At 32.3% G+C, this 13662-nt stretch overlaps 2 protein-coding genes across 2 annotated transcripts in view; both read left to right on the plus strand.

Annotated features, from left to right (window-relative positions):
* Positions 1-9123: 9123 nt before the first annotated feature.
* Positions 9124-10054, plus strand: LOC132753853 (uncharacterized). Its single transcript, XM_060744390.1, has 2 exons — positions 9124-9755; positions 10022-10054. The coding sequence occupies exons 1-2, from the start codon at positions 9135-9137 to the stop codon at positions 10052-10054; spliced, it is 654 nt and encodes a 217-aa protein (XP_060600373.1). The 5' UTR covers positions 9124-9134.
* Positions 10055-11331: 1277 nt separating this feature from the next.
* The window catches only part of LOC132753854 (uncharacterized), a 55059-nt gene continuing 52728 nt past the window's right edge, over positions 11332-13662 (plus strand). Inside the window, exon 1 of the mRNA XM_060744391.1 lies at positions 11332-11464. Within this exon, the coding sequence (XP_060600374.1) occupies positions 11404-11464 (61 nt within the window). The 5' untranslated portion in view covers positions 11332-11403. The remainder of the gene's footprint in view (positions 11465-13662) is intronic.

The raw sequence follows: 13662 nt of genomic DNA on the forward strand, positions 1-13662 counted from the left end.
ATACTGAATGAAAAGCGCGCCAAATAATAATATAACGTGACGTCATTTACGACGTCACGTCATTAAGTTGGTACCCAGTACTGTGCACGCTGGTATTTCACTGAAACAACGTAAGGGGCTTAAATTCAAAACAGTGAAATTATCAAAGTGGTAATTTCACTGTTTCAAACAGTGAAATTACCAGTTTTATATCACTGATATATTTCTATAAACCACCGAAAAGCATGTAATAAAATATTTTACCTAATTCCTTTCCATTTTATAATTTACCTCGCACAACCAAGAAATAAATCACATGGCACAAGGGAATTTTGTAGTTTTCCATCGGAATTCAACTGTAACGTTCAATTTATAAAAAGAGGGGTTTTTTTTATTTTTAAGGTATCCTTCTTTGTTTAATGTAAACTGTTGGTCAGTCATTATTATAACAGTCAATTTTCCAAAATAAAAAATCATTTCTGCACAACTTGACAATGAAGAAATGAGCATTCCATTTAGCAAATGTACGAGCATGTGTCATTTTACATCACAATATACATGGATTTGAAACAAGCATAACACTTCTTTTCCTTTCCATAATTGAGTTTCGTCTTAATTGTGTCACTTTATATGATAGGTACATATTTTACATTTCAATATTGATCTAAATTAACTTTTAATTAATTTTGCTTCTGAAATAAAAAAGAGTAAAATATAATAATAATTATAATAATAACAACAACAACAACAACAACAACAACAACAACAACAATAATAATAATAATAATGATAATAATAATAATGATAATAATAATAATAATAATAATAATAATTTTAATAACAATAACAGCAACAGTTGTGACACTCAATTTGCAATGGAAATAAGATGTCACCCTATGAAACTAAATAAGTGAAAACAAATGTTTCATTACATTACATGTCATTTTATATTGACTGTGACCTAGGATTGAAATAAACACCGTAAGACTAACGTATAGGTAATCTTTTGTTTGATCTTTGATCATTTTGCTCAACGTCTATAGATATATAACCTTAAAAACCTATATCGGTGTATTGCTGTAAAGTGTCTACTTGATATATTTTAAGAATAAATAAAAAAACAAATGAATAAACTATTTCGAAACGTTTTGGGAATGGTAAAATCCATATTTTAAACAGTTTTTGGATCAGTAATAAAGATAAGTTATATATAGTCTACATTGGAAAAAACACAATGATATCGATTAGAGGAAAACGTTTGCATTCCTTTTATGTTGGCAAATTTAAATTCATTTTTTTTTCTCATTTATCCTCTTGCCGTACAAAACAGGAAGGTTTATATGTATAGTTTGACAAATTCAAAGTTTAACGTGTAAACAATTAAATAATCAATAATAAATCAATATTATAAAAGTTCTATTATAATAAGAAACGTCGACGAGAACAAAAAACGATATATACTAACATGCCAAGTGGGCGATAGATTATTATTCAGTCATACAATTATAGAACGAAATCAACGGTCCGGAAAACTCAGAACAGGTTTTATGTTCCTTAGATGTATGTCTTTGTTGTTTCATACTATTATGGTGACACTTTTGTGTTCCTTCTTGCTAGGCTATGTATCGTCACTTATGCCCCTAGTTGTTCTTTTCTTATTTTGCCCCTCCCCTTCCCGGTACTTTAAGTCCCCTTCCCATGTATCCTTTTACTTTGTGGGCATATTAATCAATTAATTGCATTAGATTTCCTTGTCGGTTACTATTATTTCCTTTAATGTATAATAAAAGTGATCATCCTGTCCGTGTTCTGCATTATGCCCTGTCCTATTTTTGTTTGGGGCCCATCCGTGTAGACATGGGTCCACTTGTCATTTGGGTAGTCTTCGTTAATCATGGCAAGCGTTAGACTCTTTTTGATACCCTGACATTCTTGTTTTCCTCTTTCAAGTTGAGGGATGTCGAGTTTCACCTTAATGCCAGACATAGGTCATTTGTCAATGGGTCTAGCATGTCTTTTCTGCCCAATGGAGTGGTAGGTATGGTTAGCTCTGGGGCAATCTTTCTGTCCAGTTTCTTGGCTTCGTGGATAAAGCTGCTTCGCTTGAGCCTGTTTTTTGTATATCTTGTCAGTCTGCTTTTCATGGGGCTATCAGGGATAGACTTGCACCTCTCTGCCTGAAGGAGAATATCTTGACCTGCCTTCTTTCCTGTAGGGGCTGTATACCTGTGACTTTTTCCATGAAGGCAATAAGTGTAGATTTTGTGGCTCCTGTTATGATACGTAGAGCTTGGTTTTGTACCTTGTCCAGGGTCAGCTGATTTGTCTTGGCTGTTGTTGCCCAAATTGATGAGCTATACACTATGGTTGGTCTCACTGTGTCCTGATATATTTCTTGAGTATCTGTTCATTAGCTCCCCATGTTGTACTAGCTAGCTTACGCATGATAGCAAGTTTCCTTCATGCCCTACCTTCTACATGATTTATGTAGGTTCTGCACGTTTACCTTTTACATGATTTATGTTGGTTCACCACGTTTGCCTCTTGTCAAATGTCACAAGGTAAGTGGCTTCATCAACTTCAGCAAGAGGAGTACTTCCCATCAAGACTTTCCCTGCTCTTTGCCTTGAAGACAGGGTGAATAGCGTTGTGCACGATTTTTCTTTGTTGATCATAACACACCAGTCCTCAGCCAATGCGTGCGTTAAGCTTGTCAATGGCTTGTTGCATTCTGTATTTAGCTGTGGTGGCATGCTCTACTTTACACCATAGTACCAGGTCGTCAGCATAGAGGACAGCTTGAACTCCTCTAGGCAGGTCGGACACTAGATCGTTTATGAAGATCAGAAAGAGTGTCGTAGAAAGGACCCCGCCCTGGGGAACGCCGTTTCTAATTACAACACATGACTGTTCCTTACACCAATTTACAATGAACCGATCAATTGAATGGCATTGTATAGTAAGGTTTAAAGCAAAACACGAAATATGTTTATGTTAAATTATGAAAAGAAATACCATTTAGATTCGACTGTTTTGAATATGATATACACGATCCGGAATTGTACAGTCAAACGATTATCTTTAAGTTATTGAAGTTTAAATGCTTAAATTAAAAAGTGATCCCTCGGAAGCATTAATCACAACAAAATTACGCGAAATTTGCAGATTCGGTTTGAAACCGCAATTATGATTAAAATTTCAAAAACTTTCGGAAATAACCAAAAAAGGTCTGTCTTTATTTAAAAGACTCTAGTGATTTAAGTATATTTTTTCCACAGAAAGTATATATTTTGTCAGCTTTCGTTTCTGAGAGTTACCAAATCAACTTAATTTATATAAATATATCATCATAATTTATATCAATTTCATCGTCATAAAGAGCATTACAAAAAATATTAAAGGAAAATTTATGAAAACTTAACTACATAACATCAGGGTTCTTAGAGCGGTTTATTCACGGGGAAACATTTAAATTGACAGGTAAATGAGGTAACCTAACAGGAAATCTTTAGTAATTAGCCGCCATTTTAACGTGACGACAATTTATGAAGTTTGAATTTTCTGTAAAAAACTTTAAAATTGGGAAATAAAAGAGCCTTAAGAAGACAAAAAAAAAAATGATTTGTGTAGATTTTGTTTTACAATGGCTTCTGATTTAAAGATATTCAGGTTTTATTTGTGGTTTTACAGGTAAGATATGATATATTGTACGCATGAAATCACATGAAATGATTGTGTTCTTATATTATATTCATATACTTTCAAAATATCTAATGTGTATTTTCATAAAATTATTTCAATTGACTGGTTAGGAATTCACAGTGAAAATTTAATATCGTGAAGACTTTTAGTATAATTATGGTCATTTAATGTTATCGGGTTACTGGTTTTTTTCTATGTCACTGGCACTTTACTAGTTCAGGCATGAGGAGCGGAGCGTGATTTCATTTTGAAAAATGTATGAGCTTATATTAGTCATTCAGTACACAATACTCTTAAAGTATTTAGCGCTTTTATAATTAACTCTTTGAAATTTATATCTAAATTTAAAAGTACGGTGATGGTATTTGTATAACATCAATTACGTCTTTACGTATAACACTTGCACATCATACGATTTCCTTTCTCTTGGGTAACCTCAAACGTAAAGCTAAGTAATAGAAAGAGCATCGAAACACGAGGCTATCTGATTTGTCAGATTGCTCAGATTGCCGAGTGTTTTGATGTTCTTTCTCTTTTGTATCATAGTCAAACATAAAAAGACGTTCCATGTTGTCACAATATGAAACCCCGGAGAAAAATAACCAATGAACGAGCATCTTAATATGATATTTATGTCGTTTTCTCTTTCTCTACCGTCACAATAAGTAAACCCAAGAAAAAATAAGCCAATCATTGCTCTGTCCAGAGTGCGGGTAACTAATACCTGCACACCAGTAAACGCACGGTGCATGTATATGTATACGATTTAACTCGGGACACATTTTCAACAGAAAGGTCCCCAAACTATGATACAAGAGATGCATAGACTTCAGTAATTTAGTTGTCTCTTACGATCACGCAAGGTTAAATGGTTGATGCAATTATGATGCCTTAACCTTTTAGAGCAACCTCTTAGCCACGCGGGTATTAGTACATATGATGAAACATGACATTTAAAAAACATGCGCTGCTGTGTAATGAATACAATGGTAATGATTATGTCCCTTTTGAACAATAACGTGTTCATGCAGCCACATTGAAATATAAGACATTTAATGAAATGAAAGGATAAAGATTTCCCGGTCAGATAAATTTATAGGGAAGGACTGAATATAAGATAAAATTCATTGGTCATTTTAAAATTACAAAATGAAACCTGGGAATCTCAATTGATATTATAAAATAAAATGTAAATGATAGCTCTTGTTATTTTAACTTCTAATCTAATATGTAAAGGATAGTTCTTGCCGTTATAAAATAAAAAAATATCTTCAGTAGTTCTAAATAAAATGTACAGGATACTTTTGTAACTGTCTATATAAATTGCTCAGATATTTAAGTTCTATTTCTTAACTCTTCCTCCCACAAAATGTTTTACACTGCATTCAGATCTCATTACATTTTACAGTGAATAGTTTATGTTACGCAATAACTTGCCGAGGTTATTTTACACAAGATCTTAGTCCTAAATTTTGTCCAAAGTAACGAGAATAATATCAAAACTTATCTAAGTGCCCTAAGTTTATAATGCTTCATATATGTCTTTATGGTCAGAAACAAAATGGAGTTAATCTACCTTATTGTTGAGCTGCCTGACAAGAATGTGGACAATTTGCATATTTCTAGGGTAGACAATTCTCAATAAGCAATGTTTCATTTTGACTGCATTTCATGAAGTTCATTTCCATTTGAGCGATTTTGTAAAATATCAAAAAATTGTTAAGAACTAGTTTTTTTCTTTTTGTTTACTTCAAGTGACATTATGCCCACCCAAGAGTATATAAAGAGTAAATAGGTGACATTAAAACAGTTCATAACTTGCGATAATTCCTTTCAATTTTATAATTTTCTTCGCACAAACAATAAATAACACATGTGACACAAGGAAATTTCTGTAGTTATCCATCGGAATGTACCTGTAACGTTCATTTTTTTTAAATGAATGTGGCTGTTTATTTATATATATTCCATATAGAAATTGTCCTTAACATTTCATGTAAACTGTTGGTTGGTCACTCACTATTATAAAAGTCAAGTTTTCAAAATGCATAGTCATTTCTGCTCAACTTTACAATAAAAAAATGAACATAATATCACTTTGAAACTATACACATGTTTATTTTAAAGAAATGGGCTATTTTTAAAATGCTTTAAGTCTCCCTATTTGTTTTTAATATATTTTATTTACAGGTATGTATCGTTTTACATCACAATATATATGGATTGGACAACAAGCATAACACAATATTTTTCTTTTCCAAAATGGAGTTTTATCTTTATTGATTCACTTTATATGATTATGTGCATGTTTAAAGTTTCAATATTGATTTAAATTAACATAATTTCGATTTGTTTTATTCGGTTTCGACTTTTGATTCTTTTGTAGAAGATACAAAAAATAATGATAATAATAACAGTTGTGTCACACTGTTTGCAATGGAAATAAGATGTCTTCCTATTTAAACTAAATAAGTGATCACAAATGTTTATTACATTACATATGGTTTAATACTGACTGTGTTGGCAAATTGAAATTAATTTATTCTCTTGCGTACAGAACAGGAAGTTTTATATTTGTATAGTTTGACAAATTCAATGTGTATCGCGTAAATTTTAAAAACAATTTTCAAAATCTAATAAATCAAGTACATGTAAGTTCTCTAGAAATTAAAAACGTCGATGAGAAAAGAGAACGATAAATACTAACATACCAAGTAGGCGATAGATTATTCAATCATTAAATTATAGAACGAATATCAGCCGTCCTGGTGGGAAAACTCAGACAGGTTTTATGTTCCTTACGTTGTTTCATACTATTATGGTGACACTTTTGTGTCCCTTCAAGTTGTTTTCTCGTCTACGCTAAGTATATTTCGTTATGACTCTAGTTATATATTTCTAAATTTGTCCGTCCCATTCCCCGTACTTTAAGTCCCCTTCCCCTGTACCCTTTGACTTTGTAGGCCTATTTATCAATCAATTGTATTTGATTTCATTGTCAGTAACTATTATTTCTTTTTATGTATAAAAGTGATTATCCTGTCCGCGCTTTGCCTTGTGCCCTGTCCTGTTTTTATTTGGGATCATCCTAGTCTCCTTGTTGCTGGGTGGTGTGGGCTGCGTTCATTGAACGACGCCTTTCTTTATTAATCTTGTTTATCTTATTTTATATAAATGTCTAGACAAAATGTAGAAAAACCAGCTAGGTGACTTTTATTTTACAACTTGCCTACACTATTTACAGTTCGATTTATTGCAGCTTCTGAAATATTATGAATACATATAAATGCATACGAATACTTGCTACCCGGTAAATGTATAGATCAACAAAATAATTATACATTGAAAACAACAGACAATGTCTTTAAAAGAATATATCTCACCAAAATTGTATTAAACAACAGGATAAATGTATATTTATCAAGAGGTTTAAGAGGTTTGATAATTTATTCAAATACAGACATTTTTTTTCAACTGTTACCTTAAGGTATTCACAAAATAGTACCGTTTTGTACGTAATGGGTAGGATAAATCACTTTAAAATTGTTAAATTAATAACTCTTAATCATACAAAAAGACCGACAAACTATCGCGCGTGCACTCCTTGTGATAAAATAACTGCTTTGCATCGTCTTTTGAAGCTAACAATCAAAGTTTATTGTGGGGAATTATGTTCCTCTTTTCCATTACGACATAGATCAGGACATTGATGGTCTGCGGCTGCTTAGTTCGGTCTGTAGTTGCAGTATATATCCAATGCATGTTGTATTAATTTTGATTCAGGGAATCTTGCCACTCTGTGCGCTTAATTTCTCCCGTGTCCTGGTACTCCGTGACCACCCTTCGCGAATGAAAAATCATAAATATACAATGTCTTAAACACACTCCGTAGTAGTTCTGGCTTCCAAAACTTTATAAGCCGTTTTCTCAACATTTTTTCTTTCGTTTGATGCGGTACTTAAGTTTTGGATCAGTCCCCTTATGAAACCAAAACAGAATAAGACACGTTGGTGCAACCTTTTTGACATTTGCAAATATCCTTTTTCTAATTTATTTTTGCGCATTATGCGACAAAAATATAATTTCAACATCTTTCTAGACTATTAAAAGTTCATTATAATATTAATACTGTCAATAGCTTTGCATAATCCATCAAACCGGCTAATGTCGACCATGACACTTAGAAGTTACGCAAGACCTAATACGACGTAATTCGTGGGAACCACTTCAAGTACTGGCATGTACTATATTTAAAACATCTTTGTAGACATGACATGATTCAAATAATCAAGATTTCATTCTTTATTTCTATTTTATTTTACAGTATCTAAATTAAATAACAGAATATAAGTCAGCAAATTACCTTTTATGATTATGTAAAAGAAAATATTTTGTAAAAAATCAATAAAAGGAAAAGGTATTGTTTTCGTAACCGTCCACGCATAATTAATAGAACCCTAGGTCAATCTCGAACTCACTCATTTTGAAAAGATGGCGACGAAAAGGTGAATATTTTCACCTATCGGAAATTATTAGGTAGTTTATGTTCGAATAAAGTTTTTTATATGTTGATATTGGCTATTCAATCAATTATATATAATTTTATCAGGTACGCTAAAGACATTCAGAGGCCTCACAAATATTTTCAATATATCGTCATAGTAACGAACACCTTTCAATGCCCATTTTCTGGTTAGGTAAAGACAAAAGGTCCATACCGCCATAATAAGAAACGCCAGCTCAAACAAAGTAATGGATGATGAGGTACATACGCAATGGTTATTTTTAGATGATAAAGGGTACTTTCTTTATTTTTCTGTAAAAACAAATAATGTTTAATTACTGTAGACTTGAAATTGCGACACATGTCCATATCTACTTTTTTCGTCCTTGTATATTTTACCAATTTCCTTCAAATTTGACATGCTCCGATAAGTTAAATATTGGTCGATTTAATACATGAAAAGATAATACAAGATTATGAAAATGCACAATAATCTGTGGATTCGTTTAAATATGTTCTTGTTTTATTTAGAAATCTTAAAAACTATATTGTGTTTAATACTCACATCGCAATTAAGAGTTCGTCAACCTCATCTAATTATAGGTCCATACACCAGTAGTGGATCAACACTAACTATTTTGATATTTCTGTAAATGTTGCTTTCAGTTTTTATTAGACATTCAGGACAAAGCTCGAAGCATTTCTTTTCAATAAAATCAATGATACAAGGAATGACAATGACTTCTAGTCTTTGAAATTTCAAACGGAAAAAAGTTTTGATTAACACAAAATGACCATTTAATCATGAGATATATAATCAGTCATAGACTGAATATCTAATATATTTCAGCAATACGGCAATTATGTCTTACTTTTTTCAGAACCTTTGGTGATAGGGAATGTATATCAGACACTCATTACAATACAAATTCATAATTTCTAATTCATCATGTGTGAAATGTCCGAAGAGAGAACGTGTTACATTAGAACTAGTCTTATGTTCCATGACCTGACAAGAGAGGTGCTATTTAAAGTGTTCAAATGTTTAATAAAAAGTGATGACATCACAGGCTTTCTCTCATCTCTAGAGCAGCAAAATAAATTGAGGGAACTTTTGAAAAGTAATGTCCTAAACGTACATGATTTTAATCTTGTTTCTGGTCAAGTTTTAAATCTAGAGAGATTCGATATTTCTCTTTTAGTAAGACTTATATTAAACTTGTGTAAAGATAAAATACCAAAACCACAGCACGGTTGGAAAACTAAACCACATCCGAAAGACGAAAGTCTTGGTGCTGATCTTCGTCGATTGAGGGATGTCAGAAATAAGATTATAGGTCATAGGGCGATTGCTAAATTGTCAGAGGCAGAGTATGAAAAGACGTGGGCAAAAATCAAAGCTATCTTATTGAGAGTGGTTGAACTTGTTGACTCGAAGTCTAGTGAAAACTTTGAACGAAGAATAAATGAATACAGACGACTAAATGTAGATACAGAGAATGCTGATGTTAAGAGGTTACTGGATGAGTTTCTTAACTACAACAAAGAAATTGATGATATTCAAGAAAAGGTCAATTCTTCTATTTTATTTTAAACCAATATTAGCAATATTAATTTCTAAATATTTGTAAGTTTAATAATGGGAGATAAATTACACATTTAAACTGTGACTTATATTTAATTACATGTTACTTTGATTTCTGATAAGTTTGCAAGCCACCGTTACTCTAGTCAAAATGGCTGAATGATAATTTAACTAAATCATGTACAGTATCTTCAATCCGATAAATAAAGATATTTGCGTTGAAATTCATTTTTAAATACTTTCTATTTCAGGTTGAAAAATTGAGTAGAAGATCATATGGTTAGTATTTAAAATTTCCCTCTTTTGTTCATTATATTACTATTGTCTTGGCGCGGATTAATATAATATTGCCATGTACCATTTCTTTATTCGTGTACTTAAAACTTTAAACGTGTTCTCTCTCTCTCTCTCCCTCTCTCTCTCTCTCTCTCTCTCTCTCTCTCTCTCTCTCTCTCTCTCTCTCTCTCTCTCTCTCCCTCTCTCTCTCTCTCTCTCTCTCTCGCTCTATCTCTCTCTCTGTCTTTTAATGAAATGATTAAGATTGATTGACATGTTATTGTAGAGTTTCAGGAATTTTTCCAAAAAACCCCCGAGAGATTTGTACGTTACATAAAACTTTTGTTCGACGGAGGGCGTATCGTGTTATGTGGAATACTGGAAAGGAAGTTGGGTGACCAAGACCTATCGGAATTTCTTGGAAAAAAGAAGGGAACGCTGACTAGAAATATTGGAGAGAAATTTTCCAGTTACCTATACCAGCAAGAGTCTTGTTCAGATTATAAAAACTGGGATATTTTACTTCTGGCATCAGTTTTGCTGCTCACGTTTGATGATGACCTAAGTCTAAACGATACCATGTGTATCAGGAGCATAAAAAGTGCAAGAGTAAATTATGCTACAATTGCCTTGCAGTCTCTAGGGACAGATGCCTTTCTCACTAGTTGGACTGATCTTATCAGTTGCCTAAAACATCTTTCAATCAACATTGCCGAGGACGACAAACAACAAGTTGAACATCTTATTGAGCGTTATAATAAAAAAGACGAAGAAGGGTGTGACGTTGAGGAGTATTTAAAACAGTTAAGACAGTCTGGTGTTGAAGTGAAACCTTTAAACGATGTCTACAAAGGTACATTTATTTATTTCTAAGAATGCATATATTGCTAGGTAACCATAAATATTTTAATAAGTATTTCAAAAATAACAGGTAACACTTTTATCTGCAATGCTTCTTAAACATTTATTTTATTCATGTGTGATAAATGTACAACGTTTTGTGAACAATACACAAAAGTATAAAATTACTAAGTTTTTTTTTCATAGAAACAATTACGGAATTGAAAGATATACTGAACCAGCTGAGCCAAAAACATATCAAGTTTAAAGAAGAACATGGTGAGTATATAAAAGATAAAGTGAAATAAGACATTAGATAAGAATTTAACAATGTCTGCATTTTTTATACATAATACGATTGTTCAATAATCGTGTTTTACAACACACATGTACATACATGTATATCATCACAGTTCAATTTTTCTTCTGCTACCTTTTAGTTTTGAAGTTTAAACTGCTGACAACATGTGAAAATGATGAAATAAAGAAAAGAGCAGTGGACTTACTCGAAATTTACATGCAAGCTTCCATGCAAAATTTAGACCAACCGTCGAGGATTTCAAAGATGAAATATAAATGTAAGTACAAATATGTAAAACCATATTACATTCATCTCTTTGAAGTTTGTTAAAGAAACTCCGAGAGGTCCATGATGCTTTAAACATAATAATTATAAGAAAAGCTTACATAGAACAATTGGTGCACTTTAAACAGGAATATATGCAAAAAATAAACAGAAAAAAACTCAGGAATAAATTGAAAATCGTATTTTGTGCTATTCTTATCCCGATTTGAGTGAAAAGCGTTGGAACTCTTTTTTTCAATTTTTGGTCATTTTTTCACAATCAGAATAATAATTTTTGGAAAACGGGATGAGTGAATGATTTGAAATTTTGCACATTAAACATTGATGTAGGCCTACATCTAGCCTAGGATTCAGGCGTTGATAGTTTTTGCATATTTATAACATGCTCTTTGCTTATAAGTTATTCATAACATATACGCTGTTCCGTATTCGTTCATGGTTTTGACAGTGTCGATTTGCAAAACTGAAGTACATAAAAAATTGACAGACGAGAACCCAGGCTACTATAAGCGCAAATTGCGCAAGAAGTAGCAACTCAATCTGGCCGAAGGCGTGTTAGGCGTCCATTCCACTTCAGTAAGTCCACAAATATACTTTATCGGTGAAATGTCGTGTATTGCAATTTTTCACGGCCCAACAGTGCTATATGTTGCGCTTAAATTTTGTTTAAGTTGGGAATTAAACGTTATTTTTCTCCTACATTTATTTTGTAGAATACGATGAAAATGAAGATGGCCAATTAGAAATTTGTCAAAATGTTTTATTGTGTTATTATTTATGAGCTTTGATTTATATTTAATTGCAAGACGATAACATGTACATTTATACGTCTTTTTAAATGGCTATAACTACATGTATATATATGTTAATCACAAAAGCTTCACTTTTACTTTTTGTGTGGAAGCTATCCAGCTACTTTACGGCCGCAAAACGTCAGTGGTTCTACTCAGATGCCCATTCGTGCCTTTAATAATGCATTGCAGGATACCTGACGTCTTCCTCCACCAGTAAAACAAGAAAGTCGCAGAATGACTTATACTGTGTCGGTTTGACGTAAAACCCAATTAAAAAACCAAACAAATACTTCATTTTCTCGCTTATCCTGCTAGTTTACATTGTGAGTAACATAAAATAATATTATATTTTGTTCTCGAAAAGAATTTACTTTGATTCATAAGTCAAATGTAATTGATCTTTATACAGACATTGTCGTAAGATTGTTCTTTTAGTATTGTCTAGAACCATTAATCATTGTAAAAACTTTTTCAATAGTATTATCGATGGAAATTCTAGAATAGGTTTTCACCCCGCAATTGCAAGCTATAAGTATTTTTTGCAAAAAAACCTCTCTATCTGTAATTTCGAAACACTTAAGTGGTTACTGTTAAAACATAGCTCACCCTAATGGTAATTGTTATTCTAAGACACACTTAAGTGGTAACATTTATAATACAGCATACTTTAGTGGTTATTGTTTTCATACAGCATACTTTAGTTGTTACTGATTTCCTACATCATACAGGACACTTCAGAGGTAACTGATTCAAGCTACACACTTCAGTGATAACTATTTTCGTACATCACACATGAGTGGTTACTGTTTCCATACAACACACTTTATTGGACAATTTGTTTATACAACGCACTTTTGTGGTTACTGTTTTAATACAACACACTTGAGTGGTTACTATTTTCTTGCAGCGTACCTTAGTGGTCACTTTAGTGTTTTTACTATTTTCATGTTTCACACTTGAGTGATTACTCTTTTCGTACAGCACACATAAGATGTTACAGTTTTCATACAGTAGACTTTATTGAACTCTTTTTTTATGCAACACACTTGAGTGGTTGCTGTTTTTATACAGCACAATTGAGTGGTTACTGTTTTCATACAGCACATTTTAGTGGTTACTGTTTTTCATACAACACACTACGCTGGTTACTGTTTTTCATACAGTAGACTTTATTGGACTCTGTTTTATGCAACACATTTAAGTGGTTATTGTCTTCATGTAGCACACTTAAGTAGTTACTATTTCCATACAGCACATTTTAGTGGTTACTGTTTTTCATACAACACACTACGCTGGTTACTGTTTTCATACAGTAGACTTTATTGGACTCTGTTTTTAAGCAACACATTTAAGTGGTTATTGTCTTCATGTAGCACACTTAAGTAGTTACTATTTC

This window comes from Ruditapes philippinarum, unplaced genomic scaffold (assembly GCF_026571515.1).
Source record: "Ruditapes philippinarum isolate M1 unplaced genomic scaffold, ASM2657151v2 ctg1139_1_1_1_1, whole genome shotgun sequence".
NCBI classification, from domain to species: Eukaryota; Metazoa; Mollusca; class Bivalvia; order Venerida; family Veneridae; genus Ruditapes; species Ruditapes philippinarum.